Source organism: Daphnia magna, unplaced genomic scaffold (genome assembly GCF_020631705.1).
Source record: "Daphnia magna isolate NIES unplaced genomic scaffold, ASM2063170v1.1 Dm_contigs180, whole genome shotgun sequence".
Taxonomy (NCBI): domain Eukaryota; kingdom Metazoa; phylum Arthropoda; class Branchiopoda; order Diplostraca; family Daphniidae; genus Daphnia; species Daphnia magna.
The window spans coordinates 105,019-127,653 of record NW_025533157.1 but is presented as its reverse complement, the minus strand read 5'-3'; the positions used below and the strand labels follow the sequence as shown (position 1 = coordinate 127,653).

Here is a 22,635-nt window from a genome sequence, read left to right as displayed (position 1 = left end):
TTTGTTGCTTCTTGTTTCCGCCAGATCAGAATTTTATCGGTTGAGAAGGGGTCCGATCTCCAGTCAGCAAGTGTGTGGCGGGTTTCTTTGACATGGGTGTTGCAATCTGTGGTCCACCATGGTTTGGATTTTTTGGGTTGATTCGGTGAGTGGGTTTGGTCATTTTGAAGAAGCTGTGGCTGTTTTCGATGGGGGTGTTGCTGAACAGGTCGTAGGCTTCTTATGGGTTGTCTATTTCGACAAGTCTTTTATTGTTGAGATTGGCCGCTATTGCAGCGTTCCATTCGTGCCAGTGGTCGTCATTCAGAATCCATTTGGGGGGGATGATTGGATCCTTGGCGTTAGTCTTGTGTTGGTGATGACCGGTAGGTGATCGCTGCCTAGGTATGGGCCTAGGGATATTGATGCGTCGCAGGCGATGTCGGCCGTGGTGATCATGAGATCAATTGTTGAAGTTTTGCCTGTTGATGGGTTGATGTACGTGCCTAGTGAGTGGGGGGTTATGAGCGTGGCTTGAGGGGATTGAAGGAGGGCGCTGTAAACTGATTTGCCACTTTTGTTCGGGGTGGTTTGGCGGCTCCAAGATTCATGGTAGGGGTTGAAGTCTCCGCCTATCAGGAAGTGGTTGTCCTGGTCGATCAGCGTGCTGATTTCTTCTTTTGAGCAGTCTCCTTTGGGGCAATATGCAGAGATGATGTCGAGGGTGACAAGTTTTTAGTAAACTCTATGTTGGAGACTGCCGACTCAGGTAGGCATTTTAATGTATATTTATATTTCTATTTTTTCAGGCCTAACACCGGAGTGTCAGCGTATCTGTATTTTTTGTATATTTCTCAGGCCTAGCACCGGAGTGCCAGCGTATGTATTCTGTTTTATTTATTTCTCGACCTGACACCTTTATGGGGTGTCAGTATATGAAGGAAGAATTGGCCGTAAAGAACGGAACATGAAAATAGCGGTTATTGCCGCGACACAAACGACAAAAAAAAAGAGCAAGAGAAGTTTAGAATATTAATTTTTACTTTTGATGTCTTGACTTTTCTTCACAGGAACGGCCAAGAATCCCGGAGGTGATGGAGTTGAACGGCACGGATGGAGCAGGAGTGGCAGCAAATGGCGGCAAACGAGTCGATACAGCAACCAACCAACAGCAGGCAGCAACAGCAACAACAATACCAACAATGGAACAACTTGAACAATAATTACCAGTAATGAGATAGTCGAGACAGGAATCGGTGAAACAATAGTGTGTTATGATGGAGACTCCGACTGCTTCGATTGTTTCTGTGTTGATGATATTGAGCTGAGTGTATGGGATAGATTTGTTGATGAATATTGCTACTCCGCCTCCATGTCTGTCTGCCCGATTTTTATTGATGATGTTGTGGGATCTAAATTTAACTGTGTAGTTGTTATTCTAGAAAATTTCACAGATTAGTACTATTGAAGGGTTGGATGATGAGAGGTAGTGACGGAATTCTTCTAAGCGGGCCTTTGTTAAACCACGCGAGTTCCATTGGATGCAGGTGATGTTAGGCATGGCTGGATTTTTGCTTTTTTCCTTTGTCGGCTTGGCTGGTTGTTCTGGTAGGTATTCGGAGTGCGTAGTTGTTTCTGACTTTGATTTGTGATGGTGGTTCTGCTGGGCGTTTTATGCTGGCTGAAGTTGACTCCATGTGGTCATCTTCTTTGTCTTGTGACTCTGCTGGTCTGGATGGGAGCCTGGATGTTAGGAGGTTTTCGAGTTTGTCGAAGCGGGCGGCGAAGGTTTCTTCAAACTTGTCTATTCTTTGGTTGGTGTGTTCAGCGTTGGTGGAGAGTTTTTCTACTTTTCTCTCGATTGGTTTGATGGTTTTACTTTTTAGGATTTTCAGCTTTTCTTGGAGTTTGCGGATGTCGGCTTTCTGGCGGTCGAGCTCCTCTTGTAGCGCTTTCGGAGGTGTGGCTGAAGCGGTTGGGTGGCTGGTGACGGCGCTGTACGTTTTTTCGATCTTGGAGCGAGCTTCCTTTATGGTGATATCGTTGTCGATGGCAAATTTGATCACGGCTGATAGGTCTAGGTATGCTGGGCAGATTTTGGAATCTGAGCGGTGGTCTGGGCTGGCGCAGTTGATGCACTTTTGTGAGCAGACGGTCGTCTGGTCATGGGATTCCCCGCAGTTCCTACATTTGTTGTCGCTGCTGGAGCAGTGGTTTTTCGTGTGTCCGAGCCTCCAGCACTTTTTGCAGTTTTACGGGCTGGGGTAGTAAGTCAAAACTGCGAAGCTGAGGGCGACGATGGTGACTCTGTTGGGTAGTGGCCTGTTAAACAAGATGCAAACTGTTCCGGTTCCCACATAACACAATGCAGTCCGTCGGATGTCCGGCAGATGTCGGGGTCGGATGTTGAGTACATCTTTTTGATATCTTCCGGACAGCCTGATATCCGATTTGGATGTCCTATGGATTTAATGTTTTTGTGGTTTTGACCGCCCTCAACAGCGCCGTCGGACATTCTAAGGACATCCGAACGGGATTCATTTGGCTATAAATATGACATGTATTGGACCTCTAATCTTGAAAAAATATTAGGCTATATCAGGATTGAACGCGGGTCTCCCGCACCACAGTCGAATATTATTCCAAAATTTGAAAAAAATGCTTAAAGCGACCTTTATTTTTTAAAGAGCCGTTTGTATTTGAGGCATCGCGGACACTTAAGTCGCGTAAGTGTCCTAGGTGTGAGTGGACTACCTTGGCAACTAACACCAGAGCCATGGGTAGTATCCACAGACACCTAGAGACAGCCCACACACTCCGACTAGTTAAATATTGGGAATGCGGAGTGTGTGGATTTGCTGGAGATGGCCCTACACTAAAAGGACATTACCAAAGGTTACATTCTAATAACAACCCATCACCCTCCATCCGATTTGCTGGGATATCCAGTATGGATGGCTCAAACCGTGACTCTTCTGCTGCAGTGATCTCTCTAGAGGATGTTACTGCAACAGAAGACGAGCGTGATGAGCTATCCGTGGTGGAAATCCCAGCGATCGAGGAATCCCCTGGTAATGTCCTATCTCCAGCAAATTTTACCGCTAGCCCTATTTTAGATCTTGGGAGGGAGTTCGCCTCCTCTTTTAATACACAAAATTTTAGTTGGCTTTATGAACTCCCCCCACAAGAAAATACTAGCCCCACAATTTTATCACAAGAGATTTTAGACCCTTCACCTAACCCCGAGACCTTATCCTTTGTCACCAGTCAGCACAGCAATCGAGGACGTAGTCACCACAGCTCAGAAGAGCAGAGTCAAAGAGACGACGATTTTGTCAGTCTCTGGGTTCCTGCCTTCTTGAGCTGTGAGACTCTACATGACCTAGACGATGTCCTCGAACGTTGCACAGCTGACTGGCTCCCTAAAGCACAAATTTTACAAGACCCTAGCCCTGAACAACCCCGAGGAAACCCTGACAAAAGAAAAAGAAACCAAAACCGGCAGATGCAGAAGGCCCGGCGACATATCAAGCAAAAAGGCGTACGAGGCGAGGAAGATTCAGCGGCTCTTCAACATTTACCCAAGAAGAGCCGTTCGACAGGTGCTCGAAGACCGTTTACCCTCCTACGATGGTACTGTACAAGCTGCGGAGGAATATCTCAAGAGGACTTACAACCGATTGAGACCATCTCCGCAGCAGTGCCAAAGTGCGAGGGAACTCTACGACACCTGCGACTGGTCCCAACCTTCAGAGGACCAGATGAACTTCCTTAATCGTGCGCCAACCCAACAAGAGCTTGAAGCTAAGCTCCGCCGGGCTACCAACACATCACCAGGGGTTGATGGCCTAGAATACCGTCATCTTAGAGCCATCGACCCCAACTGCATTCTGCTGGAAACAGTTTGTAAAATGGTTTGGAAGCTAGGGGTTCCTAGTTGTTGGAAGACATCGCGAACTGTCCCCATTTTCAAGAAAGGGGACACTAGCGACTATTCCAACTTTAGACCAATATCCCTTCTTCCTACCATTTACAAACTGTTCTCGGGAGTGATCAGCCAGAGAATAACGCAAGTCGCTTCAGACCTTGGCTGGTTATCTCCCGAGCAAAAGGGTTTCCTCCCGGGGGTCCATGGTATTCAGGAACATACACAGCTCTTACAGACGGTTGTCGAGGAGACAAAGATCAAACGAAAGCACATGTCTATTGCATGGCTGGATATGTGCAACGCGTTTGGATCTGTGCCTCACGCCGTTCTGAATGAGCTGTTCGCATCACTTCCAATACCAGAGGACCTCCGGCGCATCCTGGTGGACATATATTCGGGAAATCGGATGGATTTTGCCGTTGGGAAAGAATCCATCCGCATTTTCCCGACAGCAGGTGTTCGCCAGGGTGACGCTCTTAGTTCCCCTATTTTTAACCTGGCTTCCGAACCCCTCGTCAGGGCCGGAAAGTCCAATATTAACCCCGGATTTTTAATATTTGGCTCGCTCGTGAAAACCACGGCATATGCTGACGACATTGCCGTGGTTACAAATTCTCCCTCCGAGCTCCAAAACATTTTAAACGTTTTTACCCTCACCGCAAACACCTTGGGGCTGCAATTTAATGCCGGGAAGTGTGCTTGCCTGGTCTTCGACAAAGGCAAGCCGTCTGACGCCCAGTGCCGAATTGGTGATCAATTAATTCGGTGCTTGGGTCCAGACGACCAAGAAACATATCTTGGTACACCGATCGGAGGAAAATTGCGGTTCCGACCACCAACTGACCTTATCCCTAACCTCGACAAGATTGCCGCCTCCCACCTCGCACCATGGCAAAAACTTGAAATCTTCCGTAGCCACCTTCTTCCCTCCCTTTCCCATCACCTCGCTTCGGGTCGGGTCCTGAAAGACTGTCTTACCCAACTGGACACTGAGTGTAGGAAGTTTCTAGGCCTAATTTGCAACCTTCCCAATCACGCAACGGTCCCGTTTTTCTACGCGGACCGGCGGGTTGGGGCCAGCCCAGGAACATGCCGCCTCACTGATGATGCCGATATCTGGACCATCGCCAGGGCTGCTCAGCTCCTCACTTGTAGAGACCCTACAGTGAGGAACATATGCCGAGAGCAGCTCCATGACACCATCCGGCGAGGGTTCAGAAACGAGCATCCAGGAGTGTTGCCAGTTGGGGAATATCTTTCGGGATCCGTGGATGGGGGCTCTACAGACTGAGGTACGCGGAGGCAGGGTCCAATCTTTGGACTCTTGCCCGCCAAGCTGCCAAACGACTGGGAGTGCGGATTGATGTATCCGGCGACGAAAATCTAAGAATTGTCGCCGATGACGTCTCCGTAAGCCCAGTCAAGGCAGTCCGCGGACTTCGGAAAGTAGCTCGGCAGCGCTATACCAGGGACCTAATTTCCGACAAGAGCCACCAGGGAGTAGTTGCCACTGGCCTCTCCCTGGAAGACAAGTCGAAAGACATGGCTCGCCTGGTATCCTGCCGTACGCCCCTCTCCTTCCGCGACTGGAGATATCTTCACAGGGCCCGGCTCGACATCCTTCCTCTTCGGGGGCACTCGTGGTTTTGCTCACAGGAGCAAGATACGAGTTGCCGCCGATGCGGAAAGGAAAACGAGACCGGGTTTCATGTGCTTAACCACTGTGAAGAAGGTCTCCAGCTCGCCACCAAGAGGCACAACACCATCCAAGATCTCTTGGAATCGCTGCTAGTCAAGCAGGGACACGACGTCACGATCAACAATGCCATCCCCGGGCAAAGGTTAAGACCGGATGTTGAATTTCAACTATCCGGTTCCCGGGTGATGGTTGACGTCGTGGTCTGCTATGACCAACCAGGGAGTATGGAGAATGCCTACCAGCGGAAATATGATAAATATTCTTCGCATGGGAGGATTCTCCCCCTGGTTGTCGGGTCTCTTGGATCATGGTACCCCAGGAACGACGAAATCCATTCGATTCTCGGAATCAACGGAAGATCCTGGGGTGCCTTCCGATTCAAGGCCCGATTGGCAGCGATCCAGGGATCAATGGATATGGTGTGTGCCCATTTCCATCATGGTGCACCAAACCCCGAAGCTGAGGATATCCCCCCTTTTCCCGTAGAAACTCCCTACCCAGTAGATTAGTAGATTCTTTCCCTCATATTTTATTTATGTAATTTTAGTAATATTTTAAAATGCACCAACCTCATACATGTTTATTCCCCTTCCGGAAACCCCTCCATAAACTAACCACTGTACTAATCTACATGTATATTGAATATCGTTTTCGAACAATAAGCTCGAATTGTTGTAAAACACTTGAGTTTTTTCGATAACAAATCACAAACAGGATTTTTAAGAAATCAAGATGATGTCGAACCTAGGTTAAACCTGAAGTGTATAAATTGCAATTAAACAATTTATGCTAAAAATTTTTTGAATTTTAAACTTCAGCATGATTTATTAAGTTTAAAGTAGTTTTTTATTATTTGAAATTAAAATCCTATCATAAGTATACTTGCTTTGAATATTATTAAACGCCGAATAATGTTTATTTTCTGTAAGTTAATTTCCAATTGCTTGGTTCCCGTAAGCTAAAGGGAAAGTCTGTGCAAACAAAATCACGACTAACATATATTTTATTCATTTTTTGTAATAAATTTTAAAATAAACCATCCGGCAAATAGATCATTACTCCTTAATTTTTTTAATTTTTCGTATTAAATGTTGGACTTAAAATAAAACTACGTTCAAGGGAAAAATTGGAACATGGTTAAGTTCTCCTCTTTTGGAAACAAAGAAATTTTGACAATTTATAATGAAACTTAGTGATCGGCCCCAATTAGTTCTAATCGAGTTGCCACTTTTTCAACCGGGCGGTGCGGGGAAAAATTTGAGGTTAACCCGTTGCCCCGATGCAATTTAAAAAAATGCTGTTCTTTCGGTTTCAGAGTAAATATCCCATATAGCACATTTCTACCGTCGGATGTCCGAATCATGGCCGAACATCCGTTAGATATCTATGTACTCAATGGGTAGTTCCAGGGATGTCCGTCGGCTAGTCACCTTGGAAGTGCGAAAATTATATTCTACGGACCTCCTTCCAACAGCCAAGAAGATTTTCAATTGTTTCATTTAAGGATCGGCCTCGAGCCAATCGGGGTGCTTTTTTGCAAATCGGGTTTCTCATTTCGGGCCATCGAGGCGTGGCTCAGGGTGGAAAATTCTTCTCCCCGAATTCAATTGGGGTTTGCAATCAATTGGATTGCAATCAATCGATTCATCAATGCAAAAACATTATCGATTGACTGTTTCACCTGATCTATCCGATAACAACCCCGATAATAGCTCGTTCTTCCCGCTTGCCCCGATTTTTACTCTGAAACCGAAAGAACGGCATTTTTTAAAAAATTGCTTCGGGGCAACGGGTTAACCTCACATTTTTCCCCGCACTGCCCCGGTTGAAAAAGTGGCACCTCAATTCAACCCCGAATGCACTTTATCCCCTTTTTTCCCTATAAGGATTCCTCAGAGGAAAAACGGACTCGTAACAAACATGGCGAAATCCGCAAGAGTGCGTTCACAAATAGGGAGGGGGTACGCGTCAATCACTTGCTCTATTAAGCGTCGGTTTGAAAATATTTGATTGAACCCGAGATTTTGTAAAAAAAAGGCAAATTTTGTTCCGTTCTTTTAGTTTTTTCGTCGGCGCGGGTGCTAAAAATATATTTTTTTTTTTTTTTTTTTTCACGGAATGTATTTTTTTACCTAGGCGCAAGATATATTAAACGTCCCCCACAAAATTCAAAAAAAAGTGTAAAATGAAACAGCCTAATGTAAGGAATGCATCAGCTCTTTCTTTCTTGGAAAAATATCCTCCCTCTCATTCCTGGAAACAAGTCATTTTCCTTTCCATCCTTTCATTACGCTCACCTTGCGTTGGTGATCGCGTTGACTTTGTTTGTCGTATAAAACCCCATCAATTGTAATTCTTCGTTAGTCAACGCTGGGCTGTTCACCCAGTCTAGTGTTGATTCACCCCTTCGCGAGTCAAGTGTCAGGTCGTTTATTCGACCTGCTACTGGCTTGCTCGTTCCCCGTTTAAACTTGTCTTATTTGTGTCTTTGTTGTGCTTGACGCTGGCTATACGGCTACGGCCTGTATGTATGCCTCCAATCGTTTGAGACATTTATCGCCTTGTTTGAATCATGTTAACATTTTACGGGAATATACCATCGAACGAAGTCCGCAGCTTCCCTTAATCGAGTAAAAGCTATTTACTTAAAGATGAAGTAAGTAGGGGTTTTACACTAAGGTGAGCCGGTTCTTGATAACCCGCTCCATAGTTTTCCCGAGGCAGGATAGGAGGGATATGGGGCGGAAAGACGTTGGGTCTTCTGCTGGCTTGTTTGGTTTGAGGATCGGTATTATTAGGGCTTTTTTCCAGTCATTTGGGGTAGTGTCGTGTGTGAGGAAGGTGTTGAATAGATGGCGGAGCATCTCACGGTTGTCGCATGATAGATTGGAAAGCATTTTGTTGTGCGTGTGGTCTAGACCTATGGAGCTGCTTTTTCGTTTTTTGAGGGCTTCAGTTATTTCGCCATGTGTAATAGGAGAGTTGAGCGCGCTATGTTCTGTAAAAGTGGTGGCTGCCTTTATGCCTTTAATGTTTTGTTGTACTAGGGGGCTGGAGTTGGAGTTATCTGGGAAAGTTTTTAAAAGGATATTAGCTTTTTGCGTTGGTTCTGAGACTAGTGATCCATTATGGATGCGGATTGCTTGGTTGGTTGAGGAGGGAGTGTGGCCCCGGCCGCCCATTGCTTTGACGAATGTCCACAATGCCTGCTGGTTTTTGTGTGTGCTAAGATTGGTGATAAACTTTTCCCAGGACTGTTTTTTTGGTAGAAATAATGATTTTTCTTTTCAGTGCCTCAGCTTTTTTCCAGGCAATCTTTTTTGTATCGGAGAAGGGGTCGGTGCGCCAGTCGGAGAGAGCTTTTCTGGTAGAGCGGGTGGGCTTGGTGGGTTCTGGCGTGAGGCGGTGGGTTGGGGCACGTAGTTTAAAGAAGGTGAGGCTGGCCTCCATGAGGGCATCGTAGAATATCTTGTAGGTTTCAGTTGGGTTTGTCTTATCGGTGTATCGTTGGTTTAGGAGGTAGTTTTTTATGTGGGCATTCCAGTTCGGCCATAGTTCTTCCCGGAATATCCATTTTGGGGTGGGCACAGTGCTTTCTCGAGGGGTAATTTTAGTTTCTGTGATTACAGGGAAATGGTCGCTACCTAGATATGGGCCTAGCGTAATAGTAGTGTCACATGCGATGGAGGGGGAGCAGAAGGTTAGATCGATAGTGGAGGTTTTCCCAGTTGAGGGGTTCATGTATGTACCCAATGAAGTTGGCGTAACAAGTGTGATTTCAGGGGTTTCTAAGAGGGCGCTGTAGATGGATTTTCCGCTATACTAGAGGCGGGAAGTAGGTTCCATAACTTGTGATGACCGTTAAGGTCACCACCTAGTATTACTTTATTTTTACGGTCAAATAGGGATAGTATTTCGTCTCTCGAGCAGTCTCTGGAGGGGCAGTAGGCCGAAATTATGTCGATCGCTGTGTTATTCGAGGTGTTAATAGTGATGCCTACTGCTTCGATTTTAGGGAAATTTGTGAGTGTGAGACGGGTATGTGTGAGGGATTGATGGACTAAGATTGCGACTCCTCCGCCGGGTCTGTCAATGCGGTTTTTGAGAATTATGTTATAGGAGCGGAATCGGACAGAAAAGGTGTTTTTCCAAAAGGTTTCGCAGAGGAGTACAATGGATGGTTTCTGTAAACTGAGATAATTTCTGAATTCTTCAAGGCGCGACCTCGTGAGGCCTCGCGCGTTCCATTGGATGCATTTAATTTTTGTCATTTGTTTTTCCTTGGGTATTGGGCTTTATTTTTTTTTCACTAGTGGTGTAGTCGTTGCGTACTTGGATTTGGGATGAGGTGTTGGAGGATTTTGAAGTAGCGTTGGAGGACGAGCTAGAGTCTGAGTCGTGATTAGAGGGGTCATCATTGGCTTTTGGAGCAGGTAGGCGTGTGAGTAAGAGGTGTTTTATTTTGTCGAATCGGTTAGTTAGTTTCTCCTCAAATTGTTGTATTCTGGTGTTAGTTTTTACAATGTCTGATTTAACGCTTTCTATTTTTGTTTCCCGGTTGGTTACGGTGGTTTCCTTTAAGGATCTTAGTTCATCTTGGAGGAGGCGGATATCTGATTTCATTTGGTCTATTGTGTTTTTGTCAGTGAAGGTTGATTGTGTGGGCAAAAGGGTTGGCGGTCGTCGGACCGCGGAGCTGTAGGTTCCGCTGATCTGTGTGCGCGCTTCTTTGACGGAGATGTTTTGGTCAGTGGCGTATTTGATAAGAGCGGATAGTTCCAAGTAGGTGGAGCAGTTTTTTTAGTCTGAGGCGTGAGAGGGATTGTTGCAGTTTACGCATTTTTTAGTGCAAGTGGCTGAGAGGTCGTGACTTACACCGCAGTTTTTACAGGTGGCGCTGGGGTTGTTGCAGTGATTTCTTGTGTGGCCTAAACGCCAGCATTTGGAGCATTTGTAGGGAGAAGGGTAGTAGGTGAGGACCGGGAAGCTTAGTGCTATGATGGTAACCCTAGCTGGAAGAGCTTTATCAAACGTAAGGAGGACGGTCTCTGATGGCTCCTTGGAGCCAGCAACGTATCTGTGGAAGCGTTCGGTTTTTACTACACCTTGATTTTTTAGGGCGTCTAGGAGGTCTTTATCTGATTCGGAGAGGGGAACCCTTCTTATGATACCCTTTTTCCCACTGACAGAATTTGGGAGGGAGGCGGTTAGTGATCGTCCTGCTATTTGGGTAATTTGGAGGAGGGCGTCTTGCTGGGTAGTGTCTGTTGGGTAGACGAACATGTCGCCTCCACGGGGGCAGTCTGAATGTTTGGGGGGGCCTGCTAGAGATGAAATCTCATGGACTATTGCTTTTAGGGCCGCCATATCCATTTGTCTGAAGTTTGCTTTACCGTCGGTGACTTTGAAAATTACTGGAGGTAGGCTTACCGGGGGGCGACGGGGAAGGCCTTTGCTTGGGAAGGGCCATTCCTCGTCGCTATAGTCTTCGAGAGGTCTTTTTAATGGGGGTTGGAGGGGGTTCATTCCAGGAGGTTGGTGATGGTTGAGGTGGTCGGCGTCGGAGTAGAGAATAGTAGGTTGCCGGACCCAGCTGGGTCCGGAGTAGGTTGATGGGTTTCGGCAATCACACGAGAGGCACACGAGGGGGGGGGGTGAGGGGGGGTTGAGGGTGAGCAAATTGTAGGGGGGCGTTTTTATTTTATTTTATTTTTATGCTTCAGTATTTTTTGCGAGAGAAGCGAGGACAACTTATTCCTTTCAGGTAACAGAGACGACGCAGTTTTAGTTGTTTTTTTTTTTTTTTGATGAATAGGTGCTTTCTGCAGACGGGGCCGATGTCTCGGGTGTCTGAGAAAATCTGGGCCTGATGCCCAATATCACCACCAGGGTTTGTAACGGGTCTGTTGTGGAGTAGACGATGTTTGGTGCGTCGTCATGCTTCAACGTTTGTTTAGATGATCAGGTGCAGTTTGGATTTCCAGAGGAATGAGACTAGAACGTCACGGATTTGGAGTTGTTTACTTTTGTCCAGTGACATGTTCAAGCCTATGAGAGTGTTGACATCCCAGGTAAGTTTATTTTCCATGAAGAATTGTTTGATTGGTGCATGGAGATTATAATAGAGTTTGCATGTTGTAAGGACGTGCATTGTGTCTTCCAGTTCAAGGCATCCATGTCGGCATAGTGGAGAGACATCCATGTCTAGCTTGCTGAGGAAATAGTTGAGCTTATTGTGGCCCGATCTGAGTCGATGGAGGGTAATAGAGATATTTCTGATGGGATGGTGATGCCACTCGAGGACACCCAATCTGTCCCTTGAGTTGAGACAGGTTTTACCAGAGTGTTTCAGCTCGGTGAGTGTCTCTGCTAACCATTTTCTCTTGTATTTTTCAATTAATTCAGATGCCGTCAGGGTGTTGTTGATTTTGTTGGTGCATGGGATGTCGGCTAGGTTACTTGCCAACCTGTCAGCATCTTCGTTGCCAGGAATGCCACCCACACAGGAAAACTGAGGAAAACTTCGTTCTAAACACGTATCCTCCGGCACCTTTGATACGAGCACCTTTTCTTTACGTGAAAAAGACGTTTTGTGTGGTAGTGGTTTTTTGAGTACCAAAATAGATTTTCTTTTATTTTAACCTCAAATGCTATTTTTAACCATGTTTAATGTAAGGCACACATAAATAAGTGTTTAGAAACGTTAATAATATGCAAGCTTAACAAGTAATTAAGGGAACCTTCTTTTTACGTAAAAAGCAGGTAATTGTAACCGAATGTTACAGTTGGAGTATTTAAAGACTAATTCGTTCATAATTTTATATTCTAATGGAATATATTCCATTTTTCCACGGATTTATTTAAAATATGGCAAAGGAAATTTTTATGCCGAGACTTTTTTCTTACAATTATTTTTTTAATTAACTATTTTCAGTGTTGTTTGACCTGACACCACTAGATGTCTCGTCAATCATCCATATATATAACCAGGCACGTGGTGGAATCATGAGTCATTTGCTAGTTGACTTTCGCGAAGGAAGAACCTCGTCTGTTCGTGCAATTGATTGGAATACAACACGTGGTGAATCTAGCTCTTCAGTGAAACTTAAATGGAATTATTCTACAACTCACGAAGTAAATGAACTTTTTTTTCCAGTATTTTATTTTAAATTTTTTTGAAATTTATAAGTGTAATTTTATTTAGATTGAAGTACGATTACTAACCACACCAGACACCACCCGCTCCCATATCAACGCATTTTGTAAGGTCAGCCATCTTGTCTTGCTTCTTCTCCTATCCCATTTGTTGCGAATTTCTTAAATGGAGCGTTTGCCTAAAAGAGATAGAGCTTTCCTAAGTACTCGATTGAAAAGAAGGCGAGTTAATCAGAAAGTTAATGCAATTATGACTTCTTTGGGACTTGATAGTGAAACTTTGAATGGTTCTTTTAACGATGAAGCCGAGTACGTAAATCACGAGTTCACTGGCCCTGAAAATGAAAAGGTTATCGAGGTAAACGTGGTGGACGGGGATTCCAATGTCTGTAGTAGCTACGACTGTAACGATGTTGTTAATTCCGAAATCGGCCAGCAAGTGCACATGTTTGATAGTGAGGGTGAGATTGATACCGATTCCAGTGGGGACGAGCAAGAGTTTCATTTCAATTTAAATTCCAACGATGAGGTTTTTGCAATTCGCGAAGGTGATGGTGGGGGAGCAAGCCCTTCGGTGACACACAGTGCACAACGATTTCGAGATGAAATTTCAGAATGGGTTGTTCAGTATCAAATCAAACATTCCAGCGTTGATGCATTGCTAAAAATTTTTACTCTTCTGCCGGGTTTCGAAAAGCTTGGTTTGCCGAAAACGTGTCGCACTTTGCTTCAAACAATTCGACAAACTCCTCTTCGCCTAGTCAGTCCTGGTCATTACTATCACTTCGGGATCACTGAAAGTATTGAACTGCTACTAAAAAGGCTGAATGTTGATAGGGTTGACAACGATATTATAAAAATTCAGTTTAATGTTGATGGTATTCCAATAGCTAAGAGTTCTGAAAGTTGCCTGTGGCCTATTCTTGGTTTAATAGAACGAATTGACGGTTCAGTCCCTTTTCCAGTTGGAATCTATCATGGGTATGGAAAGCCAAAAGATCCAAACGAATTTTTATATGATTTCGTTAGAGAAGTGTGTTTATTGCAACAAATTGGATTTGTGTACAATGGCCGAAAGATTGATGTTGAAGTATCTGGATTCCTGTGTGATGCGCCCGCAATGGCATTTATTAAATGCATCAAGTCGCATACCGGGTATTATAGTTGCTCTAAATGTACTGTCAAGGGCGAGTGGGCTGGAAGGGTGGTATTTTTGAATGAAGAGAAAGGTGAAAAACGAACCGATGCCACCTTCCGTAATCGAGCTCATGTAAAACACCATAATAATGAAAGCTCTAGTTTAGAACTTTTAGGTGTTGACATGATTCATGGATTTCCTCTCGATTACATGCATTTAGTGTGTTTAGGAATCATGCGCAAAATGTTGTGGTATTGGATTCACGGCCCGTTAAATGTTCGGATGGGTAGATTGAGAATTGAAAAAATATCAGAAAGGTTGTTGGATGTATCTTGTTACATTCCCAGGGAATTTGTTAGGAAGCCAAGGGGCTTTAATGAACTGGCTCGGTGGAAGGCCACAGAATTCCGTCAATTTTTATTGTACACCGGTCCTGTTGTTCTAAAGGGAATCCTCCCAAGCCATTTGTATGGCCACTTCCTAACTTTGCATTCTGCAATTAAAATCTTGGTGTCAAAAGAGCTTTGTCAAAGGGAAAATACCTATGCCAAATCCCTTTTGAACCATTTTGTAGATCATTGTCAACGCTTCTATGGTGACACCTTCATGTCATACAATTCCCACAATCTACGCCATTTGGCTGACGACGTCTTAATGAGAGGCCATCTAGACACTTTTAGTTGCTTCCCGTTCGAGAATTATCTGTATAAGTTGAAACATCTAATCAGGAAACACGAAAAACCTCTGCCACAGGTTGTGCGACGCCTACAAGAATTTGCGAATCATATGAGGCTTGAAGTCACTACCTCTTCCCTTGGAAACCCTTTGCTAAAACGGAAGCACACAGATGGGCCAGTCCCTAGTGGATTTCGTGGCCAGCAGTATCGAGAAGTTCATTTAAGGGACTTTGTGCTAAAATCTGATTCGGTGAAAGACTGTCACGTTTATTTAAAAGATTTGGACGTTGTCAAAGTGACAAACTTTTTCGAGGTCGACTCGCGTATTTTTTTTACAGGCAGAAAGTACGTATATCGTGACAACGTCTTTACATTGCCGTGTGAATCATCGAGGTTCAATGTTTTTTTACTCTGGGGATTGGATTCTTTAAATTGGTGGCCTTTAGACTCCATTTTATGCAAAGCACTCGTTATTCCTTGTGGAAAACGCCATAAATGTGCCGCTTTTCCCTTACTGATGAGCAAAAACTATTGAAAACCTTCTTCCTAATTTGTTCCATACTTTTGTAAATATTTCTGTTTTTTTTGTAAATGTAATGTTTTTTCCAGTCTCAAAATTAAATATCAGCCTTCGATTTGAAACCAAAGTTCTGCAGTTGTTGCCCCAAGTTTTCCGAGGTAAATTTAACATCTAATGATATTAAGTAAATACTACGTACGGTTTTTTAAATCATGATTAATTTGTAACAGAACAAATGGCAACACCAACAAAGCCGTTCTGTATTGTTTACTTTGAAAAAGACGAAACGTATGAAGCTGTGTGTTCAAAGTGGCTTGATGAAGATGGTGATTGCTGGTGGCCGAGTAATATCAAAAACCGTTCAAATCTCGTTAAAAAAATACAGAGAGAAGAAGAAATCAACCCGGAAGAAATGGACGCTTACAAAGCTCAAGTCTTGAAGTACTACGGTGAGTCCTGTTAATTAGTTGAACAATTGTTCGTTGGTCAATGTCTATTTGTAAACTCGCAGATACATTTTTGGCTGCCAAAAAGAACGCGGATCTCACGCAGCGTGAGAAACCCATCCAAAGTAGCACCGATGCGGACAATCGCGGAAGGAGTAAAAGAGTAATAAAACCAGTGGCTAAGTATGCGGAATTTTCAACTGTCAGTATCAACAGCCGTTCATCTGACAGTGAAACTTCAAGCGATTCGGCTAACGAGAGAGAGATGAATCCGCGCCACAGAGAAAGCTATTCTAAATCCAGTAAGGAATAACGAAAGTACCTTATTACTTGGTCTGTGTTAAACAATTTTTTTTCTCAGGTAAAAAAAATTCGCTGTCAGATTTTCCGATTCCAAATGAAAACATGGGAGCTGCGGGTCTCAGTCAGATTGCAGTAGTAAAGGAGAAACTTTCAAACCCTTCAACTGAAAAGAATCAACAAAAACGTAAACAAATCAATATATTTATTTAATTTCTGTACAATCATCAATGTATTGATTAATGGGTCCAGGTCCTCGACTTAATTCTCCAAGCGACGACAGTTACAACTTATTTGACGGCTTCATGGAATTTAATTCACAAGATTTGACTGAAGCTTCTTGTTCGACGCCTACAACATCGGCACGTAGTCAATCGTCCCTGTCAGTCCTCCCAAGGCCACCTTCAACAGCCAATTCAGATAAATCTGTTTTTAAAGGTATTTTTAAATAAATAAATTAGCCTTTCACTCACTATATTCACATTTTTCGCTAACTTAATAATACATAGATACAGTGGATGACAGTACAGTTATTAAGAAGATCCTAAAAGAAGTGTTTGCAAGCCTGGAACTTTTGAAGATTAATCAGCGACAACAAACTACTCTGCTGGACCTACTGGTTTCACGTTCGAATGCTGGGACTGTAAAAGAAACTTCTTCAGAATTAGAAGGAAACCTTGGTTTACCTCTAAAAAGTTTGGCTGCTCTAGAAAGGTTCGAAATTGACCTAAAAGATCAATCAACCAAAAGCAAACTGGTACTAAGACAAAGAAAGGCACACAAAATAAATCTTTTTAATTAAAGTTTTTTTCTTTAGATCAACATTTATTCGTTTGTGGGAGGCGGATCACTGGCAAACGTAGTTAACCGCATTTTCCACCGTATTTTGGATGATGAAGTTGCTCAGCATTTCTGTTTCAGAGGCCAAAACGCAGGAAAAAGGGCGTTTGAACACCTAGGTACCTGCAAACTGATTGAAGGTATATGCGTAATTTTGATAAATAAATTAGTATCTCCTGTTAATAAAACCTTTTTCTAATTAACAAGAATGTGTGAGACGTACGGCGGAATTCGGTGACGCCAAAGAGTCTGACATCGAAGATAAAATAAAGAATTTGTTGAAGAAGGCTCCTGCCCAAGTCATGAAAGCCCGGCAGCCAAAGAAACACACTGCCCAGCAGCCAGATTCCGGCGAGAGCTAAACTAGCTCTCGCTGGGATCTGGTTGTGTGTCAACACACTGCAAAAACTAATTGGATTTCATTTTTTTTTAAGTAATCCTTGTTTCACGCAGAAATGTAATTTGAATTTTTGTACTCACTTAAATGAATCTGGAAACAAATACAATTCCATGTTGTTAAGAATGATGTTTTATTTACTAATTGTAAGATGAATAATTATTTCTTAAGCATAAAACACGTCGAAAAAACGTAAAAACCCGATTATTTAAACCAAGAAAAAAACGTGTTTTTAACCTAATTTTACGACCATTTCACCAAAAAAAGGACGTAAAAAACATGTCTCCCGTACTTCCCAGTACGTGTTCTTCCCGTACCAAGTAGTATTAAAGGTACGTAAAAAAGCCGGAAAAAACTCGTTTCTGTGCTGTGTGGGCAATGTGGCTGGGGATCCATGTAAGGTGAGTGTAAGTTCCTGCATTTTTTAGGCAATGTAGGAGATTCCATATGTCATGTATAATAGGGTTGTGTGAGTGAGTTGTGGCTGATTCGATAGCCATCAAGGCTGACTGTGAATCAGTAAAGATTTGTACTTGCGTGGGTCCAGGGTCTAGGTGGTAGCAGGTTTCAAGGGCTTTGAATATACCATGTAGCTCAGCAGTTAGGATGTTAGACCCAGGCGTGAGATACCAGGCACCTTGTTCTTTAATTTCGGGAAAGATGTAGGCGCATGATGTGGAGAGCGATGAGACGGAGCCATCTGTGTAGCCTTTAATAGTTGTGTGTGGTAGATGTTTTAAGGCGTGGCTCATCTTTGCACGGGCTTCACTTTGATTGACTTGTGCAAACTTCTTTGACATTGGGAAATAGGACGTCTTATGAGGAGCAGAAGACCATGGCGGAGGAATTTTTCTTTGGGCGAAGTAGTCGGGGAGCGTTTTGAAGAGATTAGGATCAAGAGCAGCTAACTCGCTGAGCATTGGAAAAATGTTTGGAATGCTTCTGGGGGGCCATTCCTTGGGGTTCTTGATGTGGTGATAGGCCGGCTGATATGTTGAATTGGTTGGGTTTTTGCTCAGTTTTATTAGGTAGCGTGCTTTGAGCCATTGGCATCTTTTTTTGAACGGTTCAAGTCCTAAATCTGCATATATGATGTCCACTGGTGTGGATTTGAAAGCCCCCAGGATCATCCTGAGGATTCCGCGGCAGACTATGTCGATTTTTGCAATGTTTGTTGAGCTCGTTCCTCCATAGGCAATAGCGCCGTAGTCCACTTTGGTGCGTACGATACTTTTGAAAAGTGTCGTTAGTGTGTGGATGTTAGGCCCGAATTTTTGATTGGTGAGAAGGATGAAGATGTTCCTTTTTTGGAGGCAGCTGGATACTACTGTATCAACGTGGGCAGACCAAGTTAATTTTTGGTCGAAAGTGAGGCCAAGGAACTTATTCTTTATAACGTAAGGAATGCGGTTGCCATGAATAAACAGCAAGGGGCCGGGCGGAGACTTGCGGGCGCGTGACATGGTTAGTAGGGCAGATTTGTCAGCTTGAAATTCTAGTCCCCATTTGCCACCCCATCTGTACAGCTTGTCTAAATAGGGTTGTAGGAGATCTTCCGCATCGACTGCGTTTTTGGTACTGGCGTAGACTAGTACATCATCTGCATACTGAAGAGTGTAGGTGCCAGATGGGGGGGGAGGCAGGTCTCTCATCATGACGTTGAACAGGAGAGGGCTGAGGACTGCTCCTTGAGGCACTCCTCTGGTGACTGGTTGTGTTTCTGATAGGTGATCACCTATTCTTATCCGAGCGGTTCTCCCGGTAAGGAAGGATTGAATCCATTTTAGTATACGGCCGTTGATGCCGAGACATGCTAATTTGTAGAGGACGCCATCGTGTTGGGTGCGGTCAAACGCTTTCTTCATGTCGAGAAATATGGCAGTTGTAGGACGACCACTACTAAATCCGATTTTGACGTGGTTTTCTAGGGCCACGATGTGATCCATGGTACTCCTGCCAGGGCGGAAGCCTGCTTGAGTTGGTTGGAGCAGGTTTTTCGATTCTAGGTACCAGCTAAGTCTATTTTTGATAACCCGTTCCATTACCTTACCAAGGCAGGAAGTAAGGGAAATAGGACGGTATGAGGAAGGGCTTTTTGGCGATTTGTTGGGTTTTGGTATGGGTATAATGACCGACTCTTTCCATTCGAGTGGGACTTCTCCGTGGTCTAGTAGGGTATTGAACATGCGGCGCATATGTTCCCGGTTTTCTTTGTTGAGGTTTGTGATCATTTTGTTGTGCGTAAGGTCTAGGCCTGTGGCATTGCTTTTTAGATGTCTGAGACTTTCTTCGATTTCATTTAGGGTGATGGGAGAATTGAGGGGGTTAGGCTGATTGCAGGTAATGGCTTTGTAAATTTGTTCTTCCAAGTATTTGTTTTTTGCGGGTTGGGTGTCTGATCTGTCAAAGAAGGTGTCAAGAAAGATTGTTGCCTTTTCATTAGGGCAGGTGATGGGTTCGCCCGCTTTGGACAGGAGATGGTTGTTGGTAGCCGAAGGATGGGTAGCCCCGCTACTCATAGCTTTCGTGAATGACCAGAGGGTTTTACAGCTTTTTTTCGAGTCTAGATTTGATATAAATTTTTCCCAGGATTTCCTTTTTTCTAGAAGGATGGTTTTCCTTTTGATTGCTTCAGTCCTACGCCAAGCCATTTTTTTTCTTCTGAGAACGGATCGGATCTCCAACATGAAAGTGCTTTTCGTGTGGCTTTCACCGCAGCCTTACAGGACTCGTTCCACCAAGGTTTGGTGGGTTCTGATGTGGTTTGGTGAGATGGTTGGGTCATTTTAAAATAAGTGTGGCTAGCCCCGATCATAGCCTCCTTGAATTGATGGTAGATAAGTAGGGGAAGTTGACAGTTAGCAAATTTTTCAGAGGCAAGTGTTTTGTTGATTTCTGCGTTCCATTTATGCCAATGAGACTCTTCAAATTTCCATCTAGCTGGACCAGTGGTGGGTTGTTTTAGTGAAATTTTGGTTTCGACGACTACAGGTATATGGTCACTGCCTAGAAAGGGCCCTAGAGTGACTACCGAGTCGTTTGCTATAGGGGTTGAGGCGATAGTGATGTCTAGTGTTGAAGTGCGACCAGTGGATGGGCTGATGTAAGTAGCTAGTTGTGGTGGCGTGATAAGTGAGATAGTTGGGATTTCAAGGAGCGTACTGTACAGGGATTTTCCGCTTTTGTTGGGTCTTTGGTTTGAGCCCCATAATTCGTGGTGCCCATTGAGGTCACCCCCGATGAAATAATGTTGTTTTTGGAGGAGCTGAGCTGTATCAGTTCTTCTTTTGTGCAGTTCCCTTTGGGGCAGTAGATGGAGAAGATGTCAATGCTACCGTATTTGGTATTGTGGATAGTGATACCAATGGCTTCTGTGTTAGGTGTGTTTTTTGAGGCGATCTCGGTGTAGGGAATGGCGCGGTGGACAAGGATGGCTACTCCGCCCCCTGGTCTGTCAGTGCGGTTTTTTTTAATTATGTGATAAGTGCGAAATTTAACAGAAAATTTATTGTTCCACAGCGTTTCGCAGAGTAACACCACGGACGGTTTGTTTAAACTTAAAAAATTGCGAAATTCTTCTAAGCGGGACTTTGTTAGGCCCCGCGCGTTCCATTGGATGAGTTTTAGTTCCATTATTTGTTTTTACTTGTTGGCCGGTTGTCTTTGTTGCTTGAGGCTTCTTGGCGTGGGGCAGGTGTAGACATATAGTCCCTCCTAGCGTGTATCTGCGATTGTGAGCTTGTGTTTTTTGGTGAGCTGTGATTAGAGTTGCTAGATTCAGAGTCCGAGATAGACAGGTTATCTGAGTCCGTTTTAGGGGCTGGGAGGCGGGCAAGAAGAAGCCGTTCTAATTGATCAAATCTGTTGGCGAATTTATCTTCGAAGGTGTCTATTCTTTTGTTGGCCTTTGAGGCCTCTGTGGCCACATGATCTATTTTTGTTTGAAGTGTGCGTATAGTTGAGTTTTGGAGCTCATTGAGTTGATCTTTTAATTGATTAATGGTTTGTTTTAGGGTTTCTATTGCAGAGGAAGTTGGCTGGTGAGCGGTGGTAGCTGTGTTCCTATTGACGGCCGCGCTGTAAGTTAGACCGATTTTAGTCCTCGCATCTGAAACGGACACGTCATTATCTGTTGCGTATTTTATTAAGGCGATCATCTCGGTGTAGGCTGGACACTCCTTAGAGTCAGAGGGATGATCATCGCTATGGCAGTTTACGCATTTCTGTGTACAGGGCTCCGAGGTGTTGTGATACTGCCCGCAAGTCTTACAATTTTGGTCTTTACTGTTGCAGTGGTTCCTGGTATGTCCTAATTTCCAGCACTTGACGCATTTGAAGGGACTTGGGTAGTACGTATGGAGCTTGAAGCTCAGTGCTACTAGCGTGACTCTAGTTGGGAGCGGTCCTTTGAACGTGAGGGCTACTGTTTCGGATGGCACCCTTGCGTCGTTAGATGTTTTAGTGAATCTTTCTACTTTTGTGACTCCTTGGGGGCCAAGGAGATCAAGCAAGTCAGCTTCAGATTCGGAAACGGGGACTCTGTGGATGATGCCTTTCCGTCCGGTCATAGAATTAGGGAGGGCCGCTGTAAGAGTGCGATTGGCTATCTTGGAGATCTTTAAGAGCGCTTCTCGTTGCCCTATGTCTACTGGGTACACGAAGAGGTCCCCTCCTCGTGGACAGTCAGAACGTCTGGGGTTGCTTACTAACTTTACGATTTCGTTGGTGAAAGCTTTTAGCTCTGCCATATCCATTTGGCGAAAGTTTGCTTTCCCGTCTGTCAGCTTGAGGATTACAGGTGGGAGGTTGATCGGGGTATTTTTACCGTGATGGTTCCCAATTGTCGGCCATTCTTCATCGCTGTAAGACGGGAGACTGCGTTTTGCAGGGGGGGTGATGGTACATCTTATCGCAGTCCGCGTGGTAATTCCGTGTGAGCAGGAGTAGGTTGCTTAACCGGGAACAGCTGGTGGGGTATAACCTAGGCTTATGCAACCATTGTCCGTTGTTGGGGTGTGGGAGAGCAACTGTGCAATTTTTTTTTTTTTTTTTTTTTTTTTTTACTTTTCCTTTTCCACTGAACACTTTCTCTGTAGGATACGCCGACCCATAGGTAGGGGTTGGAGTATAGGAGCGGTACTGAACAAAATTTTTTTTTTTTTTTTCTTTTTGTGTTTTTACTACTTTTCACTTTTCTACTTTTCACTTCACTGAAAACTTACTCCGTAGGATTCTCTGACCAATAGGCAGGAGTTGGAGTTTGGGAGCGGTACTGAACAAAGATATTTTTTTTTTTGTCTCTTTTTACTAGGGCGCCAAATAGGAGAGACACGGACACAACCGAGTGGATCCAAGGATCAAGGCGAACTCGCAGTTTTAGTTGTTATAGTTACTGTTTTCCAATTTTGTTTACATAAGAAATAGTGACATCTAGTTTTTGAATTTTTAATTAGAAAAAAAAGTACAAAGGGACCATCTGTTTTCCAAATGTTGAAGCACCCCAAACAGTACAAAATGGCCGATTGTTGACTTTGTTATATACGAAAAAAAGATTCT

The 22,635-nt window shown here is 44.1% G+C and overlaps 2 protein-coding genes, 1 long non-coding RNA gene and 1 pseudogene across 3 annotated transcripts; 3 read left to right on the top strand and 1 right to left on the bottom strand.

Moving 5' to 3' along the window:
* Nucleotides 1-303: 303 nt before the first annotated feature.
* Nucleotides 304-10,021, bottom strand: LOC116921017 (annotated as a pseudogene).
* A 1,498-nt stretch (nt 10,022-11,519) lies between these two features.
* LOC123467373 lies at nt 11,520-12,104 on the top strand. The gene is made up of 3 exons (XR_006641740.1): nt 11,520-11,677; nt 11,770-11,938; nt 12,012-12,104. It is a non-coding gene; the product is annotated as an uncharacterized LOC123467373 (long non-coding RNA).
* A 415-nt stretch (nt 12,105-12,519) lies between these two features.
* LOC116932297 lies at nt 12,520-17,177 on the top strand. Its single transcript, XM_045167320.1, has 10 exons — nt 12,520-12,740; nt 12,811-12,873; nt 15,186-15,254; nt 15,327-15,545; nt 15,608-15,844; nt 15,904-16,029; nt 16,095-16,280; nt 16,352-16,599; nt 16,660-16,822; nt 16,890-17,177. The coding sequence occupies exons 4-10, from the start codon at nt 15,332-15,334 to the stop codon at nt 17,042-17,044; spliced, it is 1,329 nt and encodes a 442-aa protein (XP_045023255.1). The 5' UTR covers nt 12,520-12,740; nt 12,811-12,873; nt 15,186-15,254; nt 15,327-15,331; the 3' UTR covers nt 17,045-17,177.
* LOC123467372 lies at nt 13,005-15,111 on the top strand. The gene has a single exon (XM_045167321.1). The coding sequence runs from the start codon at nt 13,012-13,014 to the stop codon at nt 15,109-15,111; it is 2,100 nt and encodes a 699-aa protein (XP_045023256.1). The 5' UTR covers nt 13,005-13,011.
* Nucleotides 17,178-22,635: the final 5,458 nt, after the last annotated feature.

What these genes read in the sequence shown, in the direction of transcription:
- LOC123467372 (XM_045167321.1), top strand. Translation starts at nt 13,012, where the DNA reads ATGACTTCTTTGGGACTTGATAGTGAAACTTTGAATGGTTCTTTTAAC.
- LOC116932297 (XM_045167320.1), top strand. Translation starts at nt 15,332, where the DNA reads ATGGCAACACCAACAAAGCCGTTCTGTATTGTTTACTTTGAAAAAGAC. An exon ending in TGAAAAGAATCAACAAAAAC is followed by an intron (nt 16,030 to 16,094) that starts GTAAACAAATCA and finishes TAATGGGTCCAG; the next exon opens with GTCCTCGACTTAATTCTCCA. An exon ending in AGATAAATCTGTTTTTAAAG is followed by an intron (nt 16,281 to 16,351) that starts GTATTTTTAAAT and finishes AATAATACATAG; the next exon opens with ATACAGTGGATGACAGTACA.